The sequence below is a fragment of the Magallana gigas genome, chromosome 2 (genome assembly GCF_963853765.1).
Source record: "Magallana gigas chromosome 2, xbMagGiga1.1, whole genome shotgun sequence".
Lineage (NCBI taxonomy): Eukaryota > Metazoa > Mollusca > Bivalvia > Ostreida > Ostreidae > Magallana > Magallana gigas.
Window position 1 is genome coordinate 54,470,481 of NC_088854.1, and position 26,440 is coordinate 54,496,920.

The 26,440-nt window shown below is 35.3% G+C and overlaps 1 protein-coding gene across 4 annotated transcripts in view; it reads right to left on the reverse strand.

Moving 5' to 3' along the window:
• Nucleotides 1-26,440, reverse strand: part of LOC105331772 (protein furry) — a 56,791-nt gene that overhangs the window by 22,031 nt on the left and 8,320 nt on the right. For all 4 annotated transcript variants that reach the window (XM_066077275.1, XM_066077273.1, XM_066077272.1 and 1 more), the window contains exons 2-21: nt 20,350-20,570; nt 16,885-16,938; nt 6,398-6,534; nt 5,468-5,498; nt 5,288-5,338; nt 5,082-5,161; nt 4,570-4,653; nt 4,263-4,386; nt 3,360-3,497; nt 3,073-3,171; nt 2,695-2,852; nt 2,424-2,580; nt 2,218-2,307; nt 1,807-2,111; nt 1,455-1,595; nt 1,286-1,353; nt 939-1,060; nt 626-808; nt 368-460; nt 20-276 (exon numbers count right to left, since the gene is read on the reverse strand). In XM_066077275.1, the coding sequence (XP_065933347.1) occupies nt 20-276; nt 368-460; nt 626-808; nt 939-1,060; nt 1,286-1,353; nt 1,455-1,595; nt 1,807-2,111; nt 2,218-2,307; nt 2,424-2,580; nt 2,695-2,852; nt 3,073-3,171; nt 3,360-3,497; nt 4,263-4,386; nt 4,570-4,653; nt 5,082-5,161; nt 5,288-5,338; nt 5,468-5,498; nt 6,398-6,534; nt 16,885-16,938; nt 20,350-20,535 (2,558 nt within the window). In that variant the 5' untranslated portion in view covers nt 20,536-20,570. The remainder of the gene's footprint in view (nt 1-19; nt 277-367; nt 461-625; nt 809-938; nt 1,061-1,285; nt 1,354-1,454; nt 1,596-1,806; nt 2,112-2,217; nt 2,308-2,423; nt 2,581-2,694; nt 2,853-3,072; nt 3,172-3,359; nt 3,498-4,262; nt 4,387-4,569; nt 4,654-5,081; nt 5,162-5,287; nt 5,339-5,467; nt 5,499-6,397; nt 6,535-16,884; nt 16,939-20,349; nt 20,571-26,440) is intronic.

Consider the following 26,440-nt stretch of genomic DNA (forward strand, 5'->3'; position numbering starts at 1 on the left):
ACAAGAAATCTCAGCATACCTGGGCTCCAGGAGAGTGTAGACATTACTGAGCCTGGTGAACACTATGGGCCAAGCGGCTCCCACAGCCAGGGGACACACCGTCATCCCAAAGTCACTGGACACAAACATGGCCACACACCTCATCCAGGGGCTGACCCGGCCTGCTGTCCAGTGTCTCTCCTGCATCTTGGGGTCTACATTGGTCGGATTCCAGACAGAGGCTGCTCGGTCGATGATCCAGGTCAGATCAATGTTTGATGAAGTCATGATTAAAGACTGGTAAATGATGAAAAAAAAGAGAAGTTGATTGTTTGAACTAGTTGTGATGCTTCTTATAACATGGCTCAACTAATGGTTATAAAATTACTTTTTCCGAGTGAGGAAGAGATGGCAGTAGCCTCTTTATGATGTCACCACATGATCTGTCAATCATCTCCAAGAGGCAGGGCTCATAGTTTCCCTAAACATAAATAGAAGTATTACATACATGTTGACAGAAAAGATAAAGCATATCAATTATAAGAATAAAAAATCATACAGTAAGAAACATCTCATTATTTCCATGAAGTTCTAATTGCAATTGTCCCTTTTCACAGATAAATGCTATGAGTCATCTTCAATGTACCTGGGTATTGGCAGTATTGAAGATATTTCTGACTTCTTTCAGGAGATGGACAGCCAGTTTACGTGTGACAACCCTTGCACTACACATCATTACCAGAGCCAATCCCTCAACCTCATGGAGCACGCTCAGATCTGTCACTTCCTGTTTGACCAGAACCACATTTCCATCCCCTGAATTCTTATCCTAGAAGAAAATAATAAAATTCTTGATTGTTTTCCTGAATAAGAATTATCATACACTTCAGTCAGTTTGTTCATCATCCTAATTCCTGTCTGTGAGTACTTTCTCTGAGAATGATGTGGTGTGAACAGACCTTGGTGTTCGTGTTCATGCTGGTCTTCCACTGAACTAAGAGCTGCATCAGTAGACGGAGTGAACTGTCCAACAACTGGTTCGTCACATCACTGATCTCCTTCTGGATGAACACCACAAACCCTGCAAAGAACAGCATACACAGCTGTACAACGCTTATTTGGCCATAACTATGATCCCTTATTTCAACTTTGCAAAACCCAGAAAGCCATACTGGGCAAAGCTCAAACAAGTAGGATTTTAATAGTAAGTGTATTTTTGTAATTTGTTAAATTTAGAGTATCTTTTCAAAGTCGATTTACATGCATATGTTTTTTACATTTGTATGAAGGTAGTATCACAACATACCTCTTATGACATTTTCTCTCCAAGAGGGCGACTCAAGCATAAGGTTCTGTAATGCTTGAAAGGCATGGCTATATTGAACAGAAAAAAATCTCAATTAATAATTTCAAAAAATATAAATCTGAAACACAAACTCATGCTGCCTGTTAACGTGTACAACATTGCTCCCTACCCTTTCAGTGTTTCGTCTACATGAACTGTCAGTCGGTTCAACATCTCCACAAGCTCCATAGGAGACATGCCATCAGGGATCAAACGAGGAATGGCAGCTATGCAGGTCCTAAATAACTCTATCTTTGATTTTCTTTCTCCTCTAAAATAATTGATAGAGACATAAGTTTTAATACATTATAAATTATAATTTATAATATAATAAAACTTGTATATACATGTTTATCTGGGGTTTTTTTGACACATCAAAATTTTGGCATAAGATTGCAAGCTTGGAAAAAAAAAATAATAACATGTGCTTAAAATCTGTTACCATGTTAACATGCAATCAGGGAAAGATTAGGAGAACATACCCCATTAGGACTTCTGGCTCCTTGCCAACATTTTCGGTCTTGGTCTGCAGGAGTTGTCGGCCTACTTGCAGATCTAATGCCCTAAGCATGGAGTCAAAGGCCTTCAGAATGTGTGGGTAGTAGTGAGATATCCCAATACTTTTGGCTGTGGTGTCCGTCAGCATCTTGTTAAGGAAAGTTCTCTTGACCCTGACGGTGCTGCCTGAGGGTAGAGTGGCCTGGGTCTGGGGCATGGGAGGGTCCCCATCCTTCTGCTGTAGACTGTCAGCTATCACAAGGAAAGCCCGCAGTCCAATGCTCATCCTCTAATTAACAGAAAGGAGTAGCATGTTAACAAGACTTGATAAATTTCATATGCCTACAAACTACATGCTGAACATAGAGTAAGAGTTATCAAGTAGAGCTGTTTACCTCTGGTCCATGGGACAAAAATATTTTGGCAGGTCTCCCAACACACAGCAAATCAAATACAATTTCCTTCATGGCAAAATCCAACCTTTCCTAAATAAAGACAAATGTCAGTGAATACGAATGTCATTAAATTTTTTACTCATTTAAAACATTTGAATTTCTGGATATTTTGAATGACTTTTATGCAAAAGGAAACTAAGACATACCTTGGCAATAAACTGAATGATTTTGACAAAGTAATTGAGGGGAACATCTTTGGGCGTCACAACTTTTGAGCCTTTGGGAAACAGGCTGCTGACGATGCTCTGTAGGCGACTGTGGGTCACACTGTTACTCTCACACTTAATCCTCACCATGTAAACCCTGTAAAACAGGAAAAATAGACCAAAATGTCACATTATAGCAGTCAAAATAAATGTAAAGAGCAGTACTAGGCACCAGCTTATGACTGACAAAACGGCTTGAGAGAAAACTCACCATAACAGTCTGTGGAGTGAGTCGAGCGCCATTCTGGAGGTTTTGGGGTCCCTGGACTTCAGGTGGGACAGACAAGTAGTCAGAAAATAAGGCCAGTTGGTCAGGAAGAACTGTTTGTGGCTGACACACAGAAGGCACGTCACCAGCGGGAAGACTTGCTGCAAGTACAGAATAACCAGAATGGATTTACAATACTATAGGTGCTTCATGTGGACTCTTTATCAGTGAAAGTTGAGGCCTGACCAGCAGAACTTGTGCTTGCAAGTGCTTAACTGAATTTCCCATCTCTATTTACAAAATTCATTGAGCACTCACAAGCACCTGCTCTACTGAACAAGCCTCTGGTGTAAGGGACACCTGTTAGGCCAAATTGCTTACATTTGAGTGTTTCTTCTTCATTGTCATATCTACCACAGGGGTATACAACATCTCCACCAGATTCTTCAGCACGGGAACATTCACCTCATTCTTGGCAGTCTAAACAGACAGAAGATCATTTCAATCACAATGATCACCATTTCAAATAATACCAAAACAGACTATTAAAAAAATTGATGATTTTTTTAAAATGATCAGGAGACTTCATATACATGTAAGAAGAATTTAAGATGAATAAAGATGATATCTGGCCATCATAGACAGATGAAACACAGAATCAGACTTACTGCCGCCACTGGGAGCAAAATGTCTACAAACAATGACGCCAACGCATGTTTAATTTCCCTGTCCTTGACATCCAGAAAATAATGTCCAAGTTCATGAAGGAAAGAGACACAAGCCTCAAAATCTTCGATGGGATGCATCTGATCAGGATGAAATAAACAAAAATAGAATCATCAAATAATATCAACATATACAGTGGAGCCTCAGTTATCCGGACGCCTTCGTTCCCAAGTTCAATCGTCCGGATAGATGAAGCGTCCGGATATCTGAAATGTGTCTATTGTTGTCATGAATGATACTGATAGTGTTGATACTAGGTTTTTTTGCCTTTCATACCGTATAGCAACACATGCTAGAGGTGTCTGTTGATATGAACGTTTTTAAGAGATTAAGAACTCTGGTTTATTTTATTATTTTGTCATGAAATATTATAATATTATATAACCGGACAATAATGATAACCGAATCTAGCTTAATTCTTTGTGTCCAAGTGTGATATGTGTGTGATACACTGTTGTTCGCAATTTTCCAATTTTTGAAAGTGATTTTGGAAGTGAGTGTGTTTATACAAGCTACTCATCAGGGTATGGCACGTAAAAAAGGTGTGAAACTTCATTGACAGGGGTAATCTTTTGTACTGAGTAGGGTATCATTAAATTTTACCGTCCGGTTAAATGAAGCAAGATTGGTAGTAAATCAGTGTTTTGTGGTAAAAACAGACCGTCCGGATCCGGAATACGAAATTCCGGATAAATGAGACAAAATAACGTATATAAAATCTGTTCCCAAATTATTTCGTCCGTAAACTGAAGCGTCCGGTTATCTGGCGTCCGGATATCTGAGGCCCCACTGTATTAACGAATCTCCAAATATGGATATTAGCCATGTTTTATGGAGGCACTGACCTTGACCCTAAAGTACTTAAGGCCATTGAGCAGGCTGATGATGCTCTGGGCCGTGTAAGGAGTCTGATCTCTGAGCTTCAGTTCCTTCCACTCATTTACAAAATGCTTCTTAACAGACTGGAATCTATCAAACAAAATTAAAAATTACCATAAAAGCCAATCTCATGAAACAGGACTAACATGGAAATTTAATTTAGATTATTCTTTTTTCCCATAATCTTTGGATTAACTTTCCTAAGAGATAGATAAAATCAATAGAAGATCATTAATGTTATCATTAAAGTTATCAATTGATGAAAGAGTTAACCTTGACTGAGCGAGGACTCCAATCACTTCAGCATACAGATCAGCTATCACACTAATGTTCTGGGAATTAGGATTAGCTTGGATTCTGAAACATTTAAAATCATTTAAGATCTACAACACTGCTTAAGGTAAATATAATAATGCAAATACACATACATGTACTTGATTGAAAAAAATATGAAGCTAACCATTTTTTCTGCTTACGTTAATATTTATTATAAGTTATTTTTCTAAAACAAACAGGTAGATTTTTTGTTCTGCGATTTCTGAACCAATAGCATTCAAAACAATTTTTGCATAGGTTTATCTCCTTTGAGATGACATGGCATTGTTTGGCAAAAATAATTCTGTGCAGAAAAATCCATTTTAACTGTACAGTAAAATTGAGCAAAACTTGGCAATATTTGTTAATATTTCTACATAAAAAGGTAAAGCCTCACATTGTTTTGATGATGAGTCAAAACAAAAAAGAAAGAAAAGAACTGCAGCCAAAGATAAGGTAGAGATGCTTACCCATCCTTGTACTTGAAGTGTCGGAATGCCTGTTTGGTGATGTACACAACAAGATCTTCATACCCTGGGTGAAAATTTAGCTGTAAAGACATCAAATCAACATACGGTGTAGCAGTGCATGGAACAGAAATACACTACTACCAATTATTTTACTTTCATCAAGATCATTGTTAATGTTAAGTGAATATACACTGTATTTTATCTACCTTTGCTAAGACTTCAATGAGGACCAAACAATACACGAACTCCACCGCCAACTGTAAGTCAGAGAGACAGCATTTCACAATCAGGAAATAAGAGAGCATATCTATACAACAATGTGGTTTCACAAAATATCTAATTTTTGGGGTAGAAAAAACAATGCATTTATACATATATAAACTTACATCCCTCCTCTCACACAAGAAGTCTTTACTCCTACAACAGAGAGACAAAATTATGTAATATGGTCAATAACATATCATAGAACAAAGAAGTTCAGATCTCCCTATTATTCTGTGCTTGACATGTGCATGCCTTTTGCTTTCTATAAGCAAGGCTGTACACATGTTAGCACAATAACCTATCTACTGGTATTTATGTAAATGTTTATCTCAATATTAGGATTAGCTTGAATTCTGACACAATTCTTCAATTCTTAAAGATTAACAATCATTACACTAGTAAGGGTAAATAAATAGTTAAAATACATATATTTACATTTGCAAATATGTTTCCTAACATGAACCTATAGTATACATAAAACTTTCAGCTGTGGGTGAACTTTTTAATGAAATTACAATGATTACTGTAAACAAAATACATGTTTATGTAAAACGTATGTTAATAATTCTGAGCAAATTTGTCCTTATCAAAAGTTATAATAAGTAATAAACAGCAATGTTAAAAAGTTTACCAGGATATAAATGAACTGGAACGTGATCAAATCTTTTGAGAACCCCTTTGAGCTTTACATGATTTGATCACATGAGCAATGAAGTTCATATCAAGGTGAACTTAACTTCCTGATTATTTCTAAAGTACATGTGTAGCTCTAACTAAAAAGTAGAAAAACTATGTAATATACATGGTTTTTTTTTACAAGGTAACTGCTTCAAAACACATTGAATGGTTTTGAATTTTGCTCTTACTTCAAGTGACTCATGTTTTGAACCCAATCCTAATTTGTACAATACAGTTGTAAGCTTTGGTTCCTAATCCAGCACATTAATTGTAAAATGTAAATGGCCTGAATCTTTACTTGTGAGCTACCTTTTGGACAAATTAATTTATGCCTGGAATCATGCTTGACCTAACTTGTTCATTTTTTAACCTACCCTTTACTTCTGTGCCTCTGTCTTGAATCCAGCTGAGATGATTCTTCTATAAAATTCTGCTTCTCAAACCACTTGAACAAACTTTGCAGGATCGAAGGCAAACTCTGCTCAGCAACACAACCCAAGGCCCCCAAAATCTGTTCAAAAATAAACAAAATTCATTCAATATAAAGATAAACATAGGTAATCATAAAACATAGAACATTAAAAAAATATCATATCAACAGACAAATTATCACGATGATATTAAATGATATTAACATATGATATTGTATCATATTACTTGATTCATTAGAGACAAAGGACCAGTATATTTCAATGATTAAGAAATAAGAACTATTTGCATTATATTGCATATTATCATTTCATGTTTGTGCTCAAAATCCACTTCAAGAGATCCGATGAAAGCAAGGGTCTTCTCGCCTTGCGAGCTCAATTGAAAAACACACTGAGTTTTTCTAAAAATAGATTTTATGCACATCTCCATAAGGAACTTCTCAAATAGTTATGTTCATTAATACGAGCAAGGTTTGCCCCGTGTAAGTTGTCAAATTCATGGGCAGCTATTGAACAAAGACTACTCTGATTTGTTTTATTCTTTAAACATCAAGAAAAACTTTAAAAATATATGTGTAAATAAAAATGAGATTGTTTAACCTTTTTAAATTGGCAATCACGCAAACAAAAGCTGTTAATGCTTTCACTATTTTTTTTGCACATAAATAATGTAGTGCAAAGTTTTCACAGAAACGGCTATGATAACAAGGACTTGCTCACTTCGTGAGCCGATCGACTCAAAAAGCAAGATCCTTAATTTTCAAAAATTTGAATTTCCTTTTCCTAAAGTTGCTTTCTGCCAAGTTTGGTTGAAATTAGCCCAGTAATCAAAATGATTAGAAAAACTCACTTGAGCTTTTAGCTCAGGTGAGCTAAAAATAAGCAATTTCAATAGCATGTTGTAAACTATAGTACACATGTAATGGTCAGAAATGCACTATGAAAAATTCTCAAGAAATCCAAGAATATTTATACAGCTTTTAAAAAATTGGCTCACAATTTAACCAGTTTAAATCAATTTGTCTATGTTTGAATATACACATTTCATAAACTTCTTAAGCTGTCTTGAAATGTATTCTTAATTAAGCAGTGTTAAGGTATGAAAACTTATATTCAAATAACTATAATGAATAATGTTTACATTCTTAAATGATTTTTTTTTTATACTTTTGAAGTTAACTATTGTGAATTATTTTGTGATCGAACAGAAGGCTTTAGATTTTTAAATACCAGGCATTTGAATAGCAACCTTTCAATTATGGTACCGGTAATTAGAATTGGAAAATAAGCAATGAAGAGTAGCAATAATCTATGTACCCTACTCACTTTACTTTCTATGGATATATATCAGAGAGAATTATACATTACAATGCTTACAATACAAGGCTAAGACGGTAGTGATCATATCAGAAAAAAAAATTAATAACTCACTGATAATCTTATTGTTTAGATAAATATCATTTGAGTCTCAGCTTTTATGGGGTTTTTTTTCTGGTGAAGGATTAAAAACAAGATACCTGTGAGCCAATGCTCACTAGTAAACCCTCGCTCTGATGTGAATATGCAAAATAAGCAAAAGTCGTCATTTAACAGGAAATTGACGTCCGATTGGTACAAAAATACATCCCATGATATGGCATGCATAAACAAATAGTGTGAAACAATTTCGATTTCAAGCATCTACAATGAATAGTTGCTGAGAAATTTTTGACAAAAAACTGTTTTAAAATTTAGGCTAAAATAAACAGTCGCCATTTAACAGGAAGTTGACTTCTGATTAGTACAAAAATATATCCCACGATATGGCATGCCTAGACAAATAGTGTGTTAAAAATTTCAAGCATCTGCAATGAATATCTGTTGAGAAAAATGTGACAGAAATTTTTGTAATGGACAGACAGACAGCATTATTTTTTGTCCGTCTGAAACTCAAGGGTAAAACAGAATTCCCCCGTTCTCCTTCGGAGCGGGGGTATAAAAATACAGACCACTTTTATCAGCTGCAGTACTGGGGGGGGGGGGGGAGGGGGGGGGGGCTTGAGCACCTTTAAGTGTTCCTTCTCCTTATGCTATTTTTCAATAAATTAGTTGATGAATATGTGTACCGGTAAATTGAGTTTGAACCAAAATACACTTCAATCCTATTATTGCCTCTCAGTATGACCATATGTTCAATAAAGGTGATTACATTACAAAACAAAATGCACTTATTGTGCAGATAGCTTAAATATAAAGTCAATACACAAAATAAATATTTAATTAATGTATTGTTGACAAATGCTGAAAAACCTACTTTAGTTTGAACTAAAATATTAGCTTTTCATGCATAAATGACAATTTTTTAAAAGCTTTAGAAAACTACATCCACATAAAGAAAAGTAGGCTTTGTAAATACATGTATTGAATAATTGCAAATATGATCTGATCACAAAAAGAAAACGAAAATTCAATATATGAACTTTGCTAAAAATAAACTTGTATTGATTTAGAAGAAGGAATAAAAATAAATCAGTTAATTAAAGTTAAAGTTGCAAAATCATCACACAACAATGATAACAGGCATAGACACATTGTAGGATAATTAGTTCAGATAAATTTCGTTTGTTAGCAATTTTATCCTTACCCATGAATAATCAATTAAAAACTGTTTCAGAAATTAGTAATGTTTTGTTTAATTGCATATAAAAACAACATTAAATGCAAGAAAAATAATGGCTTTTTAGAAATGTACAGGATACTCAATATCTTTTAATAAAGATGAATGTGTATTTTATATTAAACAATAAATACACTACTGCAGATTCCTTACACTACTGCAGATTCCTTAATTTACATGAGTACTTAATTTCGCTTTTCAACCATTTTGCATCAAATAGCAAGAATATAAAGTCATGAACATCTAAGTTTGATCATAGTTTCATTTAGTTTACATCTGTCCAAAAAATAAAAGGGAGATTTTAAAATCCGTTAGATGGCCTTTTCCTGATTTTACGCGGATATTAATTCCTCTCGTTTAATTAGGAATCTACAGTTTACAACTGGAGCCAGCATGAAATGGGAAATCTAGATTTATTAACTAAAGCTGAGTGAAGCCAAAAACATTTTACTGTCCCACAAAATTCTTATACATTTGAAACTTAACCAGAAGATCAGTTAGATCACACAACAGAATTTCTTGGGGCAAACACACTTATATCCAAAAGCCAAAGCCAAAAAATTGAATTTACCATTGTGACCAAGCTTAATTTACTTAGCCTACCATGTAATTGTAGAACTTCTCATCTTTCAAATATTGTAAAATAAAGTTGTTTGTGATAAATTAATCACCAGAAGTTCAGCAATAACAGGACAGAATTAAGATTATGAAATTTTTTTAGCAATAAGTAATTCTATTTATCGATAAAGTCAAACATACACAGTTTTCTCATTAAAATCTCCGATCATTCAAACACTCTATAATGTCATATATGTAGGGACAACAACAATTCACTTCGCCTGCATCCAATTATTTGCATGTGATATTTAAATCTTAAAAGGGCTAGATGGCCTGGCCATATTTAGACTCCTTTGAACTTACATGTAAAATAGGCATCAAGATGAAAGGAAATATTAATTTGTATGCACTCACACAAAAGTAAAATGTCAATTTCTCTATACAGAAGATATTGGTAATACATTTATTTGAGATCTGCATTTTTCAAAGAAATAGTTGCTTTGCATTTCAGCAGTCCCAGAAAAACAAATTAAACAAAAAAATTTAAATATGTTTGTGAGCACTTTTTTCATTTTTTATCTCCTTCTTAACCCTGTTCTAAAGGAAATACTTCAGTTTGTCAAATATTCATATAAGATAATTAGATACGATACTTGTAATTTGATACGTTCAATTGACTACCATAAAAACTTCTGTGAAGTAATAAAAAGAAATATACGGTAATAGAGTGTACCCAACCTCTTTACTTCTTTTTAAACCAAAGTAACATGCCTACATTATCTATTCATATCACAACAAACATTTATCAAACATCACAATCTCTGAAAGCAGCACCTTTGCATAACTAAGCAGCACCTTTGCATGAAAAGAAATTTTGCTACATATTATACTTTTTTTCACTGACCACATCATTAACATTTCTAAATAGCGCATACTGTAAACCAACTTTCATTCATTTTTGCGAGGTTCGTAAGAACCTCATTGCCGTGAATATTTCTTGCCGCGGACCAGTATTAATAACAAGAGGCCCACGGGCCACAAATCGCTCACCTGAACAATAGTCCTTCTATCATTTTATTTCGAAAGCGTTTATTATGAAGTGGACTCTGAATAAATATTGTAAAACTCATATATTTCAAGATTTCGCCATATATTAAACAATACATAAAAAGAAGAAACAATTTTATCTTTGGCATGTTTTTATTCATAGTTATTTTACACATCAAATGAGACTGAATTTTAAGCTCTAAAATACCCATTTGCAGTAAAAAAGAATCCCAATTTCACTGAAAAAATTGAAAAATATTCGTTAAATAATTAAAAGATGATATTGGCATCTGTTTTGTATTTCAATCATTAAAAGCTTCTTTATCGATTCATCAAATAAAAATATTGCAGGTGTGATGAGGACATTATAGGCATGTTAGATTTTGCATTCTCATCGATCATCTGTCCTATAGACTAAACTCAAAAAACATGGAAAGTCTTTATATAGTTGATTAAGTCTATCAATGATTCCTAATTTTTTTCCATGACCATTTTTTATCTTTTGTTCCTTTATCTTTCCTAACTGTGTGTTTGTGAATCAAAACTTCGTAAAAACTAAGATCCATCCCTTTTTGAAGTTGTTTGAATTTATGATCTTTGATCCCGATCACTTGGATCCCGATATGTGAGTAATTGATGTCGGGATCGAAATTCCAAAAAACAAAAAACTAGTCGATAAACATACACACGTATTTCCAGATAATTTGACTATGATAAACTTATCATGGAAATGTCTTCTTTTTTTTTAATACTTCTTGTAATAAAAAATGATTTAAACAATTTAGAATCCGCACTATCTTAGAATGATTGCATAGTAATCTCACAAACTGTAGCATTGTTATTCTTAAAAAGAAGAGTTTAAAAACATTTTCCCATTATATAAGTCTATGTTAAACTTTGAACATATTTTGGAGCCGTACGTAGTATTAGTCCGGGGATCACGGTTTTCACAATTTAGAATCTACACTATCTTAGGGTACTTGTATAGTAATCTCACTAATTTTAGCACTGTAGTCCTTGCGAATACATTTTTAAAAACATTTTCCCCCATATATTTCTATGTTAAATTTGTCATTTTTTTGAACCCCTCTTGGGACCCCAGTATTGATCCGGGGATCGCGATTTTTACAATTTAGAATCTTCACTTTATATACAAGCCTTGGTGTAAATATTGGCATATCTGGTGCAGTGGTTCTTAAGAAGAAGATTTTTTAAGACACCCACCCAATTGTCGCAGTTTCGCAATTATCTCCCTTTTTTAAAGGGTTGTACCTTCTATTTTAACAATTTAGAATCCCCTTCCCATAAGGATGCTTTGTACCAAGTTTGGTTAAATTTGGCTCAGTGGTTCTAGAGAAGAAGTCAAAAATGTGAAAAGTTTACAGACGGACGGACAGACAGACGGACGGACGGACGGACGACGGACAACAGGTGATCAGAAAAGCTCACTTGAACCTTCGGTTCAGGTGAGCTAAAAACAATATGACAAAAAAGACGTTATGTGTTTTTTTTTCATTTTAAAACAACTCACCACTTCGGGTTGTTAATAGACCAAACACAAATAAATATAGTTGGAATTCCCTCATGGTTATTCCTTGTTTTCAGTCCGCGAGATTCTACACTAATTATTTTTTCCAAACACCCTGCATTTGAATCCCGAAGAAAAAGGAACTATACGCAATTAAATGAGAAATGACAATTTCACATGAAGTTTTTATCTAATATTTATTTTTTTTTCCAAATTGATTTTCTCTACTTTCATTGATGTTTAAAGGACAATTCAAGTTACTTATTTATAGCAATAGAGACCTTTATTTTCCTACCTTTTACAAAATTGTCAAAGTGAGGCTAACAATATATATTTTTTTTCTTTTGAAAATTTGTTAACTGTCAGAATTTTGCTCAACAATAGAGTCAGATAGGCACCTCTTGTGCTATTGCTTACTTTGATGTCATGAGGCGACCGGGTTGGATTTTCTTTACAAATAAAATTGAAATCAAAATAAATCGATTTAGCTTATTTCAAGCCCAGCTGGTCGTTTTTCACGCCTTTAAATTGACTTCAAAGACGATGATTATCTTCGGAAATGCATTTATTGAATGAATGGTACCACTGTGCGTGAAATTGTTGGGTCAGAAAATGTTCGTTTCTTTTGTTCACAAAGCAAAATAAGTGTTTGTCCGTTCATTCGAGGGGGTATTGTAATTAACTAGAATTATTAAATTTTTGAAAATTATAACACCATATGAGGCGCATTTCTGAAGCAGAAGAAAAAAACAAAAAAATATGTAGACTAGCACGATTTTCTTTCATTAATAACCTACTGTGATATCATTTAAGTTTGTGAGCATCAATTTTCGAGAGTTTGGTGGAGCCAGACTCAAGGATACAAAAATTCTAGCTGCAGGTCTGTAGCTCCCGTGGGCAATATCGCTCACCTGAACAACTGTTAGTATCATCTATTTCGTAGCATATGCTATTTCTATTTTAAACTTTGAACCCTTTCTGGGGCCCCAGTATTGTTCCGTGGTTTTTAGTGCAATTTAGATTCTACACTATCTTAGGATGCTTGCTTAGTAATCTCACAAACTGTAGATTTGTAGTTCCCGAAAAGAAAATTTTTAAACAATTTCCATAATTTATACTTCTATGTTAAACTTTGAACCCTTTTGGGGCCCCAGTATTAGTCCGGTGGTCACGCCTTCATTGATTATATTATTTAAGGATCCTGAAGAAGATTGTGAAAGACACACACCCTATACTCACTGTTTCGCAATTATCTTCCTTTTAAAAAGGATTACACCCTTTATTTACTATTTAGAATACCATTCACATAAGGATGCTTTGTACCAAGTTTGGTTAAATTTGGCCCACTGGTTTTAGAGAAGAAGTAAAAAATATGAAAAGTTATCAGATAGATAGACGGTTGGATGGACAACAAGTGATCAGGAAAGCTCACTTGAACCTTCGGTTCAGGTGAGCTAAAAATCAGATGGATGACCTCGATTATCAGAATCTTTTCTGACTGGGAGCTACTGACCTGCAGCTACAAAAATTCGTGGCCATTAAATTAATCCCATCAACACAAGTTGTTATCATAAATTGCATATCAATGAATATTAATTATCGTGGATCACCTCAAAAAGCAAAATAAGCGAACAATGGTATTCAGCGAGTACTGATGAATCCATAGCATCATATAAACCTGTCAGGAATACATGTATAAATAAACAAAAATGTTCCGAGATGCAATATTGTAACAGGCTAGCTTTGCAGATTATAAAGCGTAAACTGCCCCAACCTAGGTTATACTAGTATAACTTGGGTAGATTTAGAGTTCATTTCTTAAGTATATCGGAGATATTCAATATATATGTCCCTGGAACTAGAATACATTTTATTGGTAAAAGTTCACTATAACACATGAAACCACACACACACACACATATATTAGGGGTTGACCTTAACTCTAACATTATATACATATATGTCTCCAATGAAACATAAAGTACTGGTCTTACTAAAGTTCAGGCACCGTGGTTGAAAAATCAATGAGATATGGCAACAAAATTTACACTTTAAGTGTTTTCAATGCTTAGATATTCCTTAAAATAAAAAAAAACCCATTCATACTGAAACAAGAGGCCCATGGGCCACATCGCTCACCTGAACAGCAGTTCCTTGTAACATTACATTTCGTAGCATAATTATGCTTTTTCTATTTTAAACATTGAACCCCTTTCTGGGGACCCAGTTATGGTCCAAGGTTTATGGTTGGCTTGAACAACATAAATAGTAACATAGGAATGAAAATGTGAAGCACTGCGGTGGGACCGCACGTACACAACCTGAAAAACTGAACATAGCAGAGTTCCACTTCAAGAGGAATAACTCTCAGACTGTACAGAACACAAGAAAGATAACTCTTGGTTCCACTTCATTAGAGTTTAAACAATTTGAGGATCCTTGCATAGTAATCTCACAAACTGTAGCATTATAGTTCTCGAGAAAAACTTTTTAAAAGCATTTTCAATATATCTTTCTATGTTAAACTTTGAACCCCTCTTGGGGCCACAGTATTAGTCCAGTGCTAAAGTTTTAATTATTTGGAATCTACATTATTTAAGGATGCTTGCCTAGTTATCTCACAAGCTGAAGCATTATAGTTCCCTAGAAAAAGATTTTTCAACATTTTCCCTCTATATTTCTATGCTAAACTTTGAACACCTCTTGGGGCCCCAGTATTAGATTGAGATCACGGCTTTTATAATTTCGAATCTACACTATTTGAGGGTGCTGACGTAGTTATCTGACAAATTGATGCATTGTAGTTCTCGAAAAGAAGATTTTTAAACATTTTACATATACACCTACTTCTACATTTAACTTTAAACCCAGCTTGGGTCTCTAGTATTAGTCCAGGGGTCACTATTTTAAAACTGTCGAACCTTCATTATCCAAGGTTGTATGCATGATAGTAATCTCACAAATTGAAGCATTGTAGTTCTCGAGAAGAAGATTTTTTAACATGTTACCATTATATTTCTTTAATAAATTTTGACCCCATCTTGGGGCCCCAGTATTGGTCCGGGGGTCACGATTTTACCAATTAGGAATCTACATAAGCGAAGGATGCATGCATAGAAATTCCACAAACTAAAACATTGTAGTTCTTGAGAAGAAAATTTTTAAACTTTTCCTTTATGTTTTTTAAAATGTTTAAATTTTGAACCCCTCTTGGTGCCCATCAATTGTCCGGGAGTTACAATTTTTTGAATCTACATTATTTAAGGATGTACATGTATGCATAGTAATATCCCAAACAGTTGCACTATAGTTCTTGAGAAGAAGATTTTCATATGTTAAAATCTAAACCCCTACTGGGGCCCCACTTTTTGTTCGGGGGTCACGATTTTTACAATCTTCACTATGTATACAACCTTTTGTGTATGTATTGGCATTTTTGGTGAAGTGGTTCTTGAGAAGAAAATTTTTAAACATTTTTCATATGTAGTTCTATGTTAAACTTTGAACCCCGCCTGGGGCCCCAGTCTTGGTCCGAGGGTCACGATTTCCACAATTTAGAATCTTCATTATACATACAAGCTTTTGTGTAAATATTGGCATTTCTGGTGCAGTGGTTCTTGAGAAGAAGATTTTTTAAACATTTTCCTAAGGTATTTCTATGTTAAACTTTGAACCCCGCCTGGGGCCCCAGTCTTGGTCCGAGGGGCACGATTTTTACAATTTAAAATCTTCACTATATATACAAGCTTTTGTGTAAATATTGGCATTTCTGGTGCAGTGGTTCTTGAGAAGAAGATTTTTAAACATTTTCCTAAGTATTTCTATGTTAAACTTTGAACCCCGCCTGGGGCCCCAGTTTTGGTCTGAGGGTCACGATTTTTACAATTTAGAATCTTCACTATGTATACAAGCTTTTGCGTAAATATTGGCATTTCTGGTGCAGTGGTTCTTGAGAAGAAGATTTTTAAAATTTTTTCCATATGTTGTTCTATGTTAAACTTTGAACCCCGCCTGGGGCCCCAGTTTTGGTCCGAGGGTCACCATTTTTACAATTTAGAATCTTCACTATATATAAAAGCTTTTGTGTAAATATTGGCATTTCTGGTGCAGTGGTTCTTGAGAAGAAGATTTTTTAAACATTTTCCTATGTATTTCTATGTTAAACTTTGAACCCCGCCTGGGGCCCCAGTTTTGGTCTGAGGGTCACGATTTTTACAATTTAGAATCTTCACTATATATACAAGCTTTTGTGTAAATATTGGCATTTCTGGTGCCGTGGTTCTTGAGAAGAAGATTTTTAAAGACATGCACCCTAAACTTACTGTTTCGCAATTATCTCCCTTTTGAAAAGGGCTGTGCCCTTTATTTTAACAATTTATAACCCCCTTTCCATAAGGATGCTTTGTACCAAATTTGGTTAAATTTGGCCCAGTGGTTTTTGAGAAGAAGTTGAAAATGTGAAAAGTTTACAGACGGACGGACAGACAAACAGACGGACGGACGGACGACGGACAACGGGTGATCAGAAAAGCTCACTTGAACCTTCGGTTCAGGTGAGCTAAAAAAGAAAACAGGGGTGAATAAGGCTTGCTGCAAAAATTAGGCACTGCAAACCAGTTCATCTCAACAAGTCCAACTTACTTGATCAAACTGGGAGTCCTCCCCTCTCTGTAAAGACTTTGCCAAGGGCTTCTCCTGTAAAAAATGACAAGTGAGCATTCAACAATGGTTGAAGGAGTTATGAATTTAAGGGAATAAATGTCCACTCATACAGATAAAAGAATATCTGTTACTAAACAAACTGTGCATAATTGAGCACCCTGACTGCAGAAGAAAGTATAAGTACCCTGTTTATAAATATAGATCTAAAGATGATGTATAGCACAGAGATTAATTTTAGAAAATGTGTGAACAAAAAAAAATGTTTTTATTTTTAATGATAACATAATGATACAAATCATCAATTTGTATAGAACAAGTTCTAGCTCTAAACCTAGATATGTCTCTTTTAATAAATTTGTAATAGGCATAAATCTAAAATTAAAACAAAATAAGATGACTTTATTTCCCCAAGTCAATGAAATATAAATCAATCAATTTTGTGGTGAATACATGTAGTTACACAATTTTATCTCCTGAGCAAAAATTTCCATAATTACAATACGTACATACTTATTACATTTTGATTTGACCCATTTGGTCATACAATTTATTCATTTTCCTTGATCATACCTGGAAATCTTATGAACTTGATACCATTCTGAAATTCATTGTATCAATCAAGTAACTTGTGAACTCTAATGAAAAGAGAACCGTAGATTCCTAAATCCTAATATTACCATGATTACACGAGTACTTAATTCTGTGATTCTGCCATTTGTAACAAATTTGTGTAAAAATGAAATTGGAAAACTCTTAATTTTTAGGGGTGCCTCTCCTGATTTTGCATGAATATTTATTCTTTTAACTCAATTAGAAATCTACAGTACTGTTCCTAGTTAAACATGAGGAATTAATTTTCACGTAAAATTACGAGAAGCAACCTTTCCAGATCTTAAAATCATAATTTTCTAAGGATTAAGAATTTCAAGAAACAAGAATGAAAGTTCTGCACTCACGATTTCATTTCTCAACGTTTGTTACAAAACAGCAAAATCGCGGAATAAAGTACTCGCCTAATATAAGGAATTTACAGTACATCCGTTGAGTTTCAGATGCATGACCTACCAGGGGCTCAGTAACTACAGTATATCAGTTGAGGGAGCATGACCTACCATGGGGCTCAGTAACTACAGTATATCAGCTGAGTGAAGCATGACCTACCAGGGGCTCAGTAACTACAGTATATCAGTTGAGGAAGCATGACCTACCAGGGGCTCAGTAACTACAGTATATCAGCTGAGTGAAGCATGACCTACCATGGGGCTCAGTAACTACAGTATATCAGTTGAGTGAAGCATGACCTACCAGGGGGCTCAGTAACTACAGTATATCAGTTGAATGAAGCATGACCTACCAGGGGGCTCAGTAACTACAGTATATCAGTTGAATGAAGCATGACCTACCAGGGGCTCAGTAACTACAGTATATCAGTTGAATGAAGCATGACCTACCAGGGGCTCAGTAACTACAGTATATCAGTTGAGTGAAGCATGACCTACCAGGGGCTCAGTAACTACAGTATATCAGTTGAATGAAGCATGGCCTATATCAGTTGAATGAAGCATGACCTACCATGGGCGCAGTTACTACAGTATATCAGTTGAGTGAAGCATGACCTACCAGGGGCTCAGTTACTACAGTATATCAGTTGAATGAATCATGACCTACCATGGGCACAGTTACTACAGTATATCAGTTGAGTGAAGCTTGACCTACCAGGGGCTCAGTAACTACAGTATATCAGTTGAGTGAATCATGACCTACCATGGGCGCAGTTACTACAGTATATCAGTTGAATGAAGCATGACCTACCAGGGGCTCAGTAACTACAGTATATCAGTTGAATGAATCATGACCTACCAGGGGCTCAGTAACTACAGTATATCAGTTGAATGAATCATGACCTACCATGGGCACAGTTACTACAGTATATCAGTTGAATGAATCATGACCTACCAGGGGCTCAGTAACTACAGTATATCAGTTGAGTGAAGCATGACCTACCAGGGGCTCAGTAACTACAGTATATCAGTTGAATGAATCATGACCTACCAGGGGCTCAGTAACTACAGTATATCAGTTGAATGAATCATGACCTACCAGGGGCTCAGTATCTACAGTATATCAGTTGAATGAATCATGACCTACCAGGGGCTCAGTAACTACAGTATATCAGTTGAGTGAAGCATGACCTACCAGGGGCTTGGTAACTACAGTATATCAGTTGAATGAATCATGACCTACCAGGGGCTCAGTAACTACAGTATATCAGTTGAGTGAATCATGACCTACCATGGGCGCAATTACTACAGTATATCAGTTGAGTGAAGCATGACCTACCAGGGGCTCAGTAACTACAGTATATCAGTTGAGTGAAGCATGACCTACCAGGGGCTCAGTAACTACAGTATATCAGTTGAGTGAAGCATGACCTACCAGGGGCTCAGTAACTACAGTATATCAGTTGAGTGAAGCATGACCTACCAGGGGCTTGGTAACTACAGTATATCAGTTGAGTGAATCATGCCCTACCATGGGCGCAATTACTACAGTATATCAGTTGAGTGAAGCATGACCTACCAGGAGCTCAGTAACTACAGTATATCAGTTGAGTGAAGCATGACCTACCAGGGGCTTGGTAACTACAGTATATCAGTTGAGTGAATCATGACCTACCATGGGCGCAATTACTACAGTATATCAGTTGAGTGAAGCATGACCTACCAGGGGCTCAGTAACTACAGTATATCAGTTGAATGAAGCATGACCTACCAGGGGCTCAGTAACTACAGTATATCAGTTGAGCGAAGCATGACCTACCAGGGGCTCAGTAACTACAGTATATCAGTTGAGTGAAGCATGACCTACCAGGGGCTTGGTAACTACAGTATATCAGTTGAATGAATCATGACCTACCAGGGGCTCAGTAACTACAGTATATCAGTTGAGTGAAGCATGACCTACCAGAGGCTCAGTAACTACAGTATATCAGTTGAGTGAAGCATGACCTACCAGGGGCTCAGTAACTACAGTATATCAGTTGAGTGAAGCATGACCTACCAGGGGCTCAGTAACTACAGTATATCAGTTGAGTGAAGCATGACCTACCAGGGGCTTGGTAACTACAGTATATCAGTTGAGTGAATCATGACCTACCATGGGCGCAATTACTACAGTATATCAGTTGAGTGAAGCATGACCTACCAGGGGCTCAGTAACTACAGTATATCAGTTGAGTGAAGCATGACCTACCAGGGGCTTGGTAACTACAGTATATCAGTTGAGTGAATCATGACCTACCATGGGCGCAATTACTACAGTATATCAGTTGAGTGAAGCATGACCTACCAGGGGCTCAGTAACTACAGTATATCAGTTGAATGAAGCATGACCTACCAGGGGCTCAGTAACTACAGTATATCAGTTGAGCGAAGCATGACCTACCAGAGGCTCAGCCACCACCTGCTCCACCTTCTTCTCAGCAATGGAACAGAACTGTAAGAACAGGGTCTGAAGGGTGAACTCCCCTGGCTTGACAGGGTCTACTTCCACACTTCTGCTATGCTCCCGTCTCCATGGAAACCTGATCACATGGACATGACCGTTCTCATGACTGTCTTTCCTCTCCATGATGGAAGGACTACAGGCACAGTCTTGTTTTTAGTCTATAAAAGATACCTTATTTGTTGGTAAAGTTTAAGGAAAAGATATTTTCATATTTCAAATTACGTTTATTTTGAGGCTAGCTTTTTTTAAACTAATATGTTCACAATAAGATATTTATCAATATCTTGTGTCTAACTTATATTTATAATTATGTACAAGAATAAAAATAAACAGGAGTTATTTCAGAATCTCATTAAAAAATCTGTTTGTTTGCAACCTACATGTACAACTTAGCACTTTCATTGGTTTGCTAAATTTCTCTCTAGTATACCAAGTGCTGCAAAAGGCAGGAAAAGCCTGCATCGCGAAGTGAGGCTTAGGTTAATTGTAACACATATACATAAAATCAGTGAAGAATTTAAGTTGAGTTACTACCCTAAAGTCTCGGGTATAACAGTGGAACACACTTTTTTTTTTAGCATGGGGGGGGGGGGGGGTGGGTGGGTTCGTGTTATACATAGGAAAAAATTCTACTCCATTTTTTCAGAGTGTGTTCCTAGAAACCGCAGATGTATGACTGCCAATATCGCGTGTTATGCAAGTTGTATGAGTGCAGACTCTATTTACTTTATCAGAAATACCTTATTCTTAATTTAATTCCCATGAATTAAAATATTTATCCACCCAGTTCACTGTTTCTTGCATTATGTAATCAGCTACCTGTTGACTGGATGCATGGTCAATGTTTGTTTTTAAAACAATTTCCGGTGTCAGTAGCATGCACCTGTTTCGTGTCGGACTTCAAAGTGTAGTAAGATTAGCAATGATTATGATTTGAGTTAACTTATTTATTTTGTGTCATGTTATGCAGTAAAATGTTACTGCTTTGCAGAGACACAATTAAAATTACATCAATCATTTTTACAACTTGATAATAGTGATATACAACTTACAAACATTTCTTCACAATGTTTATATAACAAATATCCAAGAATTGGACTAATCATCAATTACTTAAGTCATTATTTTGTGGTTGTTTTGGATTTGATCTGCAGACAACATCACTTTCAAGCGCTTGGAAAACATAATGAGTTTTTTTAATGCACAGACATCAGTGATTTTTTAAAAATCTTGAATGAAAATTTCTGTGTTTTTGGGGTGTGTATCATAAATAAAAACAGCTGTTTTTTATCCCAGCATTTTACACTCAACTTTAGGGGGTGTGCATTATACACGGGTGCTTGCTATACACAATACTTTACATTAATATTACTAACAGTCAATAAAAAATGTCTCCAGCTCCTGGGCGCTGTTAACCCTCACATTAAATGACTTGCACTTCATGATGTCTGTTGCTTAACAAAAAGAACAAGATAGGGTAAGGGCCCTTTTTGGCCCCCTCAGCAAATATGTTCATAATATAATTTTTCTCTGATTAAGAAATTGTTTGACGCTTTTAGTGCTTGTACACAGATAATTTCAATATGTAAACGGTGTGCCTGTTGGACCGAGCACAGATTTAACACACTGCTGTTTGATTTTTGTAGAACAAAATTTATCTGAAACGCACACAGTAGGATCTGCTTGGTTGCCTACTCAAATCGTTAGCCAAAGTGTAACTAAACGTCGCGTGCTCAGTCTATATCATGACATCATGTTTCACACATTTTGTCTTCAGAAATAGCCAAAGAGAGTTACGTTATTTCGAGAGAAAAAATTTATTTCCTCTTTCGTTGTTTATCAATTTAATTCATATAAATGCTGCGGTAATAAAATTGAATACTTTATTCAGGATCTAAAAGATCAGTTCCTTGATGTTAAATGTTTTTTTATTTTCCATTTGATAATTTGATAAGACATACATAGAACTAGTCGTGTTTCTTGATGGAAGCACTATTGAAACTTATCTGTTGATAGTGTCCTATTTTATTTCTTTTAATTCAAATTACCTTCTATTGAAAAATTGGAACATTTTAATCGAGTCTAGGGGTAATACACATCGATTAGTACCAGTCAATCAATGATCGAACTAACTTTTAAAAACAAAATGGCTGCCAATATGGCGGTGCCCAGGGCTGGAAGAAATTTTTTTTGGCCTTAGTACCCCTGATTCAACTTTCATTTTTTTACTGATTTTCTTAAATATATGTGTTACCATTAACCCTCACTTCGCGAGGTGGGCTTTGCCCACCTCTCGCTGCACTCGTTATTAAACATCTGTACCAAGTATGCTTACATACTAACAGCCCAGATCGTTTCTCCTATAGAAAGATGATTTAGGTTATATTTCAAACAACATTTCGAGACCGCGGAGGTTATTCTGTAACATTCACGAAAGCAAGAACTTTATTTCTATTCTACCAACAGCCCAGTATTTCTACAGTTCGTTTCTCCTATAGAGATACGATCTAGGTCATTTTAACGGCTGTTCCCTGTAACCCCAATGGTTTTGTTAGTAATGTTTATTTGTGTATCGATCAAAGGAATCACATGCAGACGACAGAATTTTTCTTTAGATTTTTAATACTCTTTACTTATTTATAAAATATCTTTGAATCATGTTCCTAATATTTTAAGGGCAATTTAATACGATTATTTCTACTACACGTTATATATTTTATGTAAAAACACGCAGTGAAAATGTGCAAGGGAGGTCCTAGGAACAGCCGCATTGATCTCTTAAAAATAAACATTTGAGGCAGTACACATCGTTTTGACTGGAACTAACACGTGAAATTGACATAGTTTTAAAACTTTTTACGGTTTGAAGTTGTACTTTCATGGTCAGTGCGAGACAAATAGGTATTTCTGATCTGATAATTTACTGATGACGTTCGTGGTATATTGGAGAATAATGTCCGCGGCATCTCTTTGATCTTGGCAATAACTGTAGTAGAATTACATACAATGTACCATTCACACCAGAGCTCAACCAAAAAGTGCACACACGCAATTAGTCTGCATCTTTAAAAAACTTGTTCATTATTGTTTTAATCCTAATATTTTTCATTATAAATAATTCAAAAAAGAATAACTTTACATGACAGGATGGGTTAAGCTAAGTATTGGTCCTTGATCAGAAAATTATAGAATTGTTTATCTGAACGTAATTTGTTAATGGGGACAATTCGTTATTTGCGACTTCACTGTAGTACGGTTACAGAAAAAGTCGTTAAATTTCATCTATTCTAATGCGGATTTACCGTATTTTTAGCAAAATAAATTTATTCTATTTTTTGCTCTTCATATTTATATCCCATTTCGGCTTTTATAGCGAGCGCAGCTCGCCGGCGCGCAGCGCCGGCGCGAAGCGAGCTCTACCGGCAAGGCGTGTGTGAATAGAAAATTCGGCTTAGTTGCACATTCATTCAACGGATTTTTTTGGCGTCAGTAAATCGGACCAGTAATGCATCGTTTTAATCGTCCCAGTAGTTCCCTGTAATCATGGCAATTTTTATCACTTCACACTCTCACGAGAATCAGCAAGACAAATTTAGACAGTAAAAACAATAACGATGTAAGCGACATACAGTCAATGTTACCTCTAAAGTTCACCTCAGTACACTTTCAATCAAAAATAATCGTGTGACGTCACAAACGTTTACACATTGATCCGATATATTTTTTCGGAGTCAGTAAATTTTGACCCACAATTCATAGTACCAATGGTTTCCAACCTCACGTTCCAACATCACGTTCTCCCGAGAATCAAAGTAAAACCTTTGAGAAGCTTACATGTATAAGATGTGTAATTTTAAGAACATCATGCTTTTTAAGTAAATAAAACAGTATACTTCGCATACTTTTATTTCTCAAGGGAATTTTAAAGAGTAAGACGACACTTAACCAACGTCAGCTTTGACGTCACAATAAGCACTGATAAGGGGAAATTACTCTAATTGAAGTTATTGTAAATCTGCTGAAATGACCAAAATCCTCTCAAAATCTTGCAAAGGCTAAGATAAAGAACAGCTGACGAATAAGAACATTTCTTCAGATACAGGAAACAGTTGTAAATTGCACTTATTTGGATGAATGCTCACAAATATTTTATTCACTATAATTACGGTAAATTCCTGAAACGTAACGCGTTATACGTAGCAGCGCCTTTTTTTAAAGGGGGTGGGTGGGTGGATGGCAGCCTCATCCAAAAAATCTTTGCAAGCAAAAAGAAAAGTAAATCATGAAAATTCTAATCCTTCAGCTCTTTAGCAGTTCAATGGTTTCTTTATTTTCACTTCCATTTATTACATGCGGGGGGGCGGGGGGGGGGGGGGGGGCAATACCATGTTCTTTTATTCTTTTAACATGAATACAAATATTTTTAAGCGTAAACTAAAAATAAAATTGAACATTAATTATTTTTTTTTAAGTGGAGGGGCAAATCCATGGTAAGTCGATTTTCTATGTATAAATTGACAAAAATGAAAAAAAAATTTAGCATGGGGGGAGCTCTATGATGAGTCAAGTTTTATATGTAAGTTTAAAAAAAATGTCTACTGCAAAAAAAAGGGGGAAATCAATCAATCAATCAATCATAATCACAATCACTTTAAAAGAGGAGATGCAGTGCAATGAATATTTATATGTTAAGTACTGCTCCGTATAAGAGTCAGGCAGGCCCTATGCAGGCATTACACACATTAAATTTTAAATTTGTTATTTTCGTTTCAATTGTCATTCAAATTAAACCTCTTTAACTTTATGAATTAAAAAAAAAATCATTTCTTTGGTATATTGTGATATTCACCCCCAAGGTAAATAATGGGTTTGGTTAAATTTCTATAGAATATCATTAAAATTCACCCATTTTAAATTAATGATATTTACAAAAAGCATTCAAAGAAATTGTTTTTCATGATAAAAATATTTTTATCTTAATTTTTGCTTTCATATAGAATTGTTAATTTTTTGTGTTTTCTCCATGCTATTAAATATTTTGCTTCTAAAGTTAAGTCCCTTCTCCCAATTTTAACCACAAGAGTTATCTCCCGTTTCCCATAATGCATCGGGGCATCAATATGGCAGACTCCATTGAAAGATGCTCTATTAGTGTTTATTCCTCAACTTGTTGTGATTTTTCACCTCTTCATCCATCAGAAACAAATTTGACTAGATTAAAAGACTGCAAGAGAGGTATTGTTTCACATCTAATCAAAAATGGAGTTCGATCTGGTGTAAAAGGAGAGGCTGATGTGTTCAGTGAAGCAGATCTAATTTGCAAGCAGGTGGGACTCTTCACTGTCGAGGAAACATTCACAGTTTGTCCCTAGCACAGAGATTTTCTAGGTATTCACTGGCGTCCCAAGACCTCTTGTCAGTATCCTAACCATAAGGGAACTGCCAAACCATATCGGAGTTTTAACTCTCGCATGTGTAAGCGGATGATTTCTGAGTTTGGAATTTTAGTGCCAGTCGGTTCAGGTAAGTTATTCTTATTCATCATGTTTATATTCAGCAAGATTTTGAACAGAAGCTATTTAAATTCTAAAATGAGACACAGTAACAGTAAAATATCTCGCAAGGGTTAATTAAAATTTTCATGACCCTGCATGGACAAAAACTTGGGGGGGGGGGGGGGGGTCTACCATGTCTACATTGGTCTATGTACCTGATACAAGTACATATACATGTATAATCATAGTCTGTCCCAAGTTATTGCTTTCATCAATTTTTGATGATTTTTGATTAAAAATACACATCTATGTGAAAGAAATACAGTTGAAATTGATAAAAGAGAAAATATCAAAGATATCTTCATTTACACATACTATCATTTTTCACTCTGACAAAATTTCACAGGAATGATAACAAATTCCTAAGTGAACGTAGTTTGAGCACAAAGCCTTTATTGTAATGATGATTATCGAAATATCAAACGAAAAGAAGTGGAAGCAAAATCTTGGGGCAGAGTATATATAGCTACGAA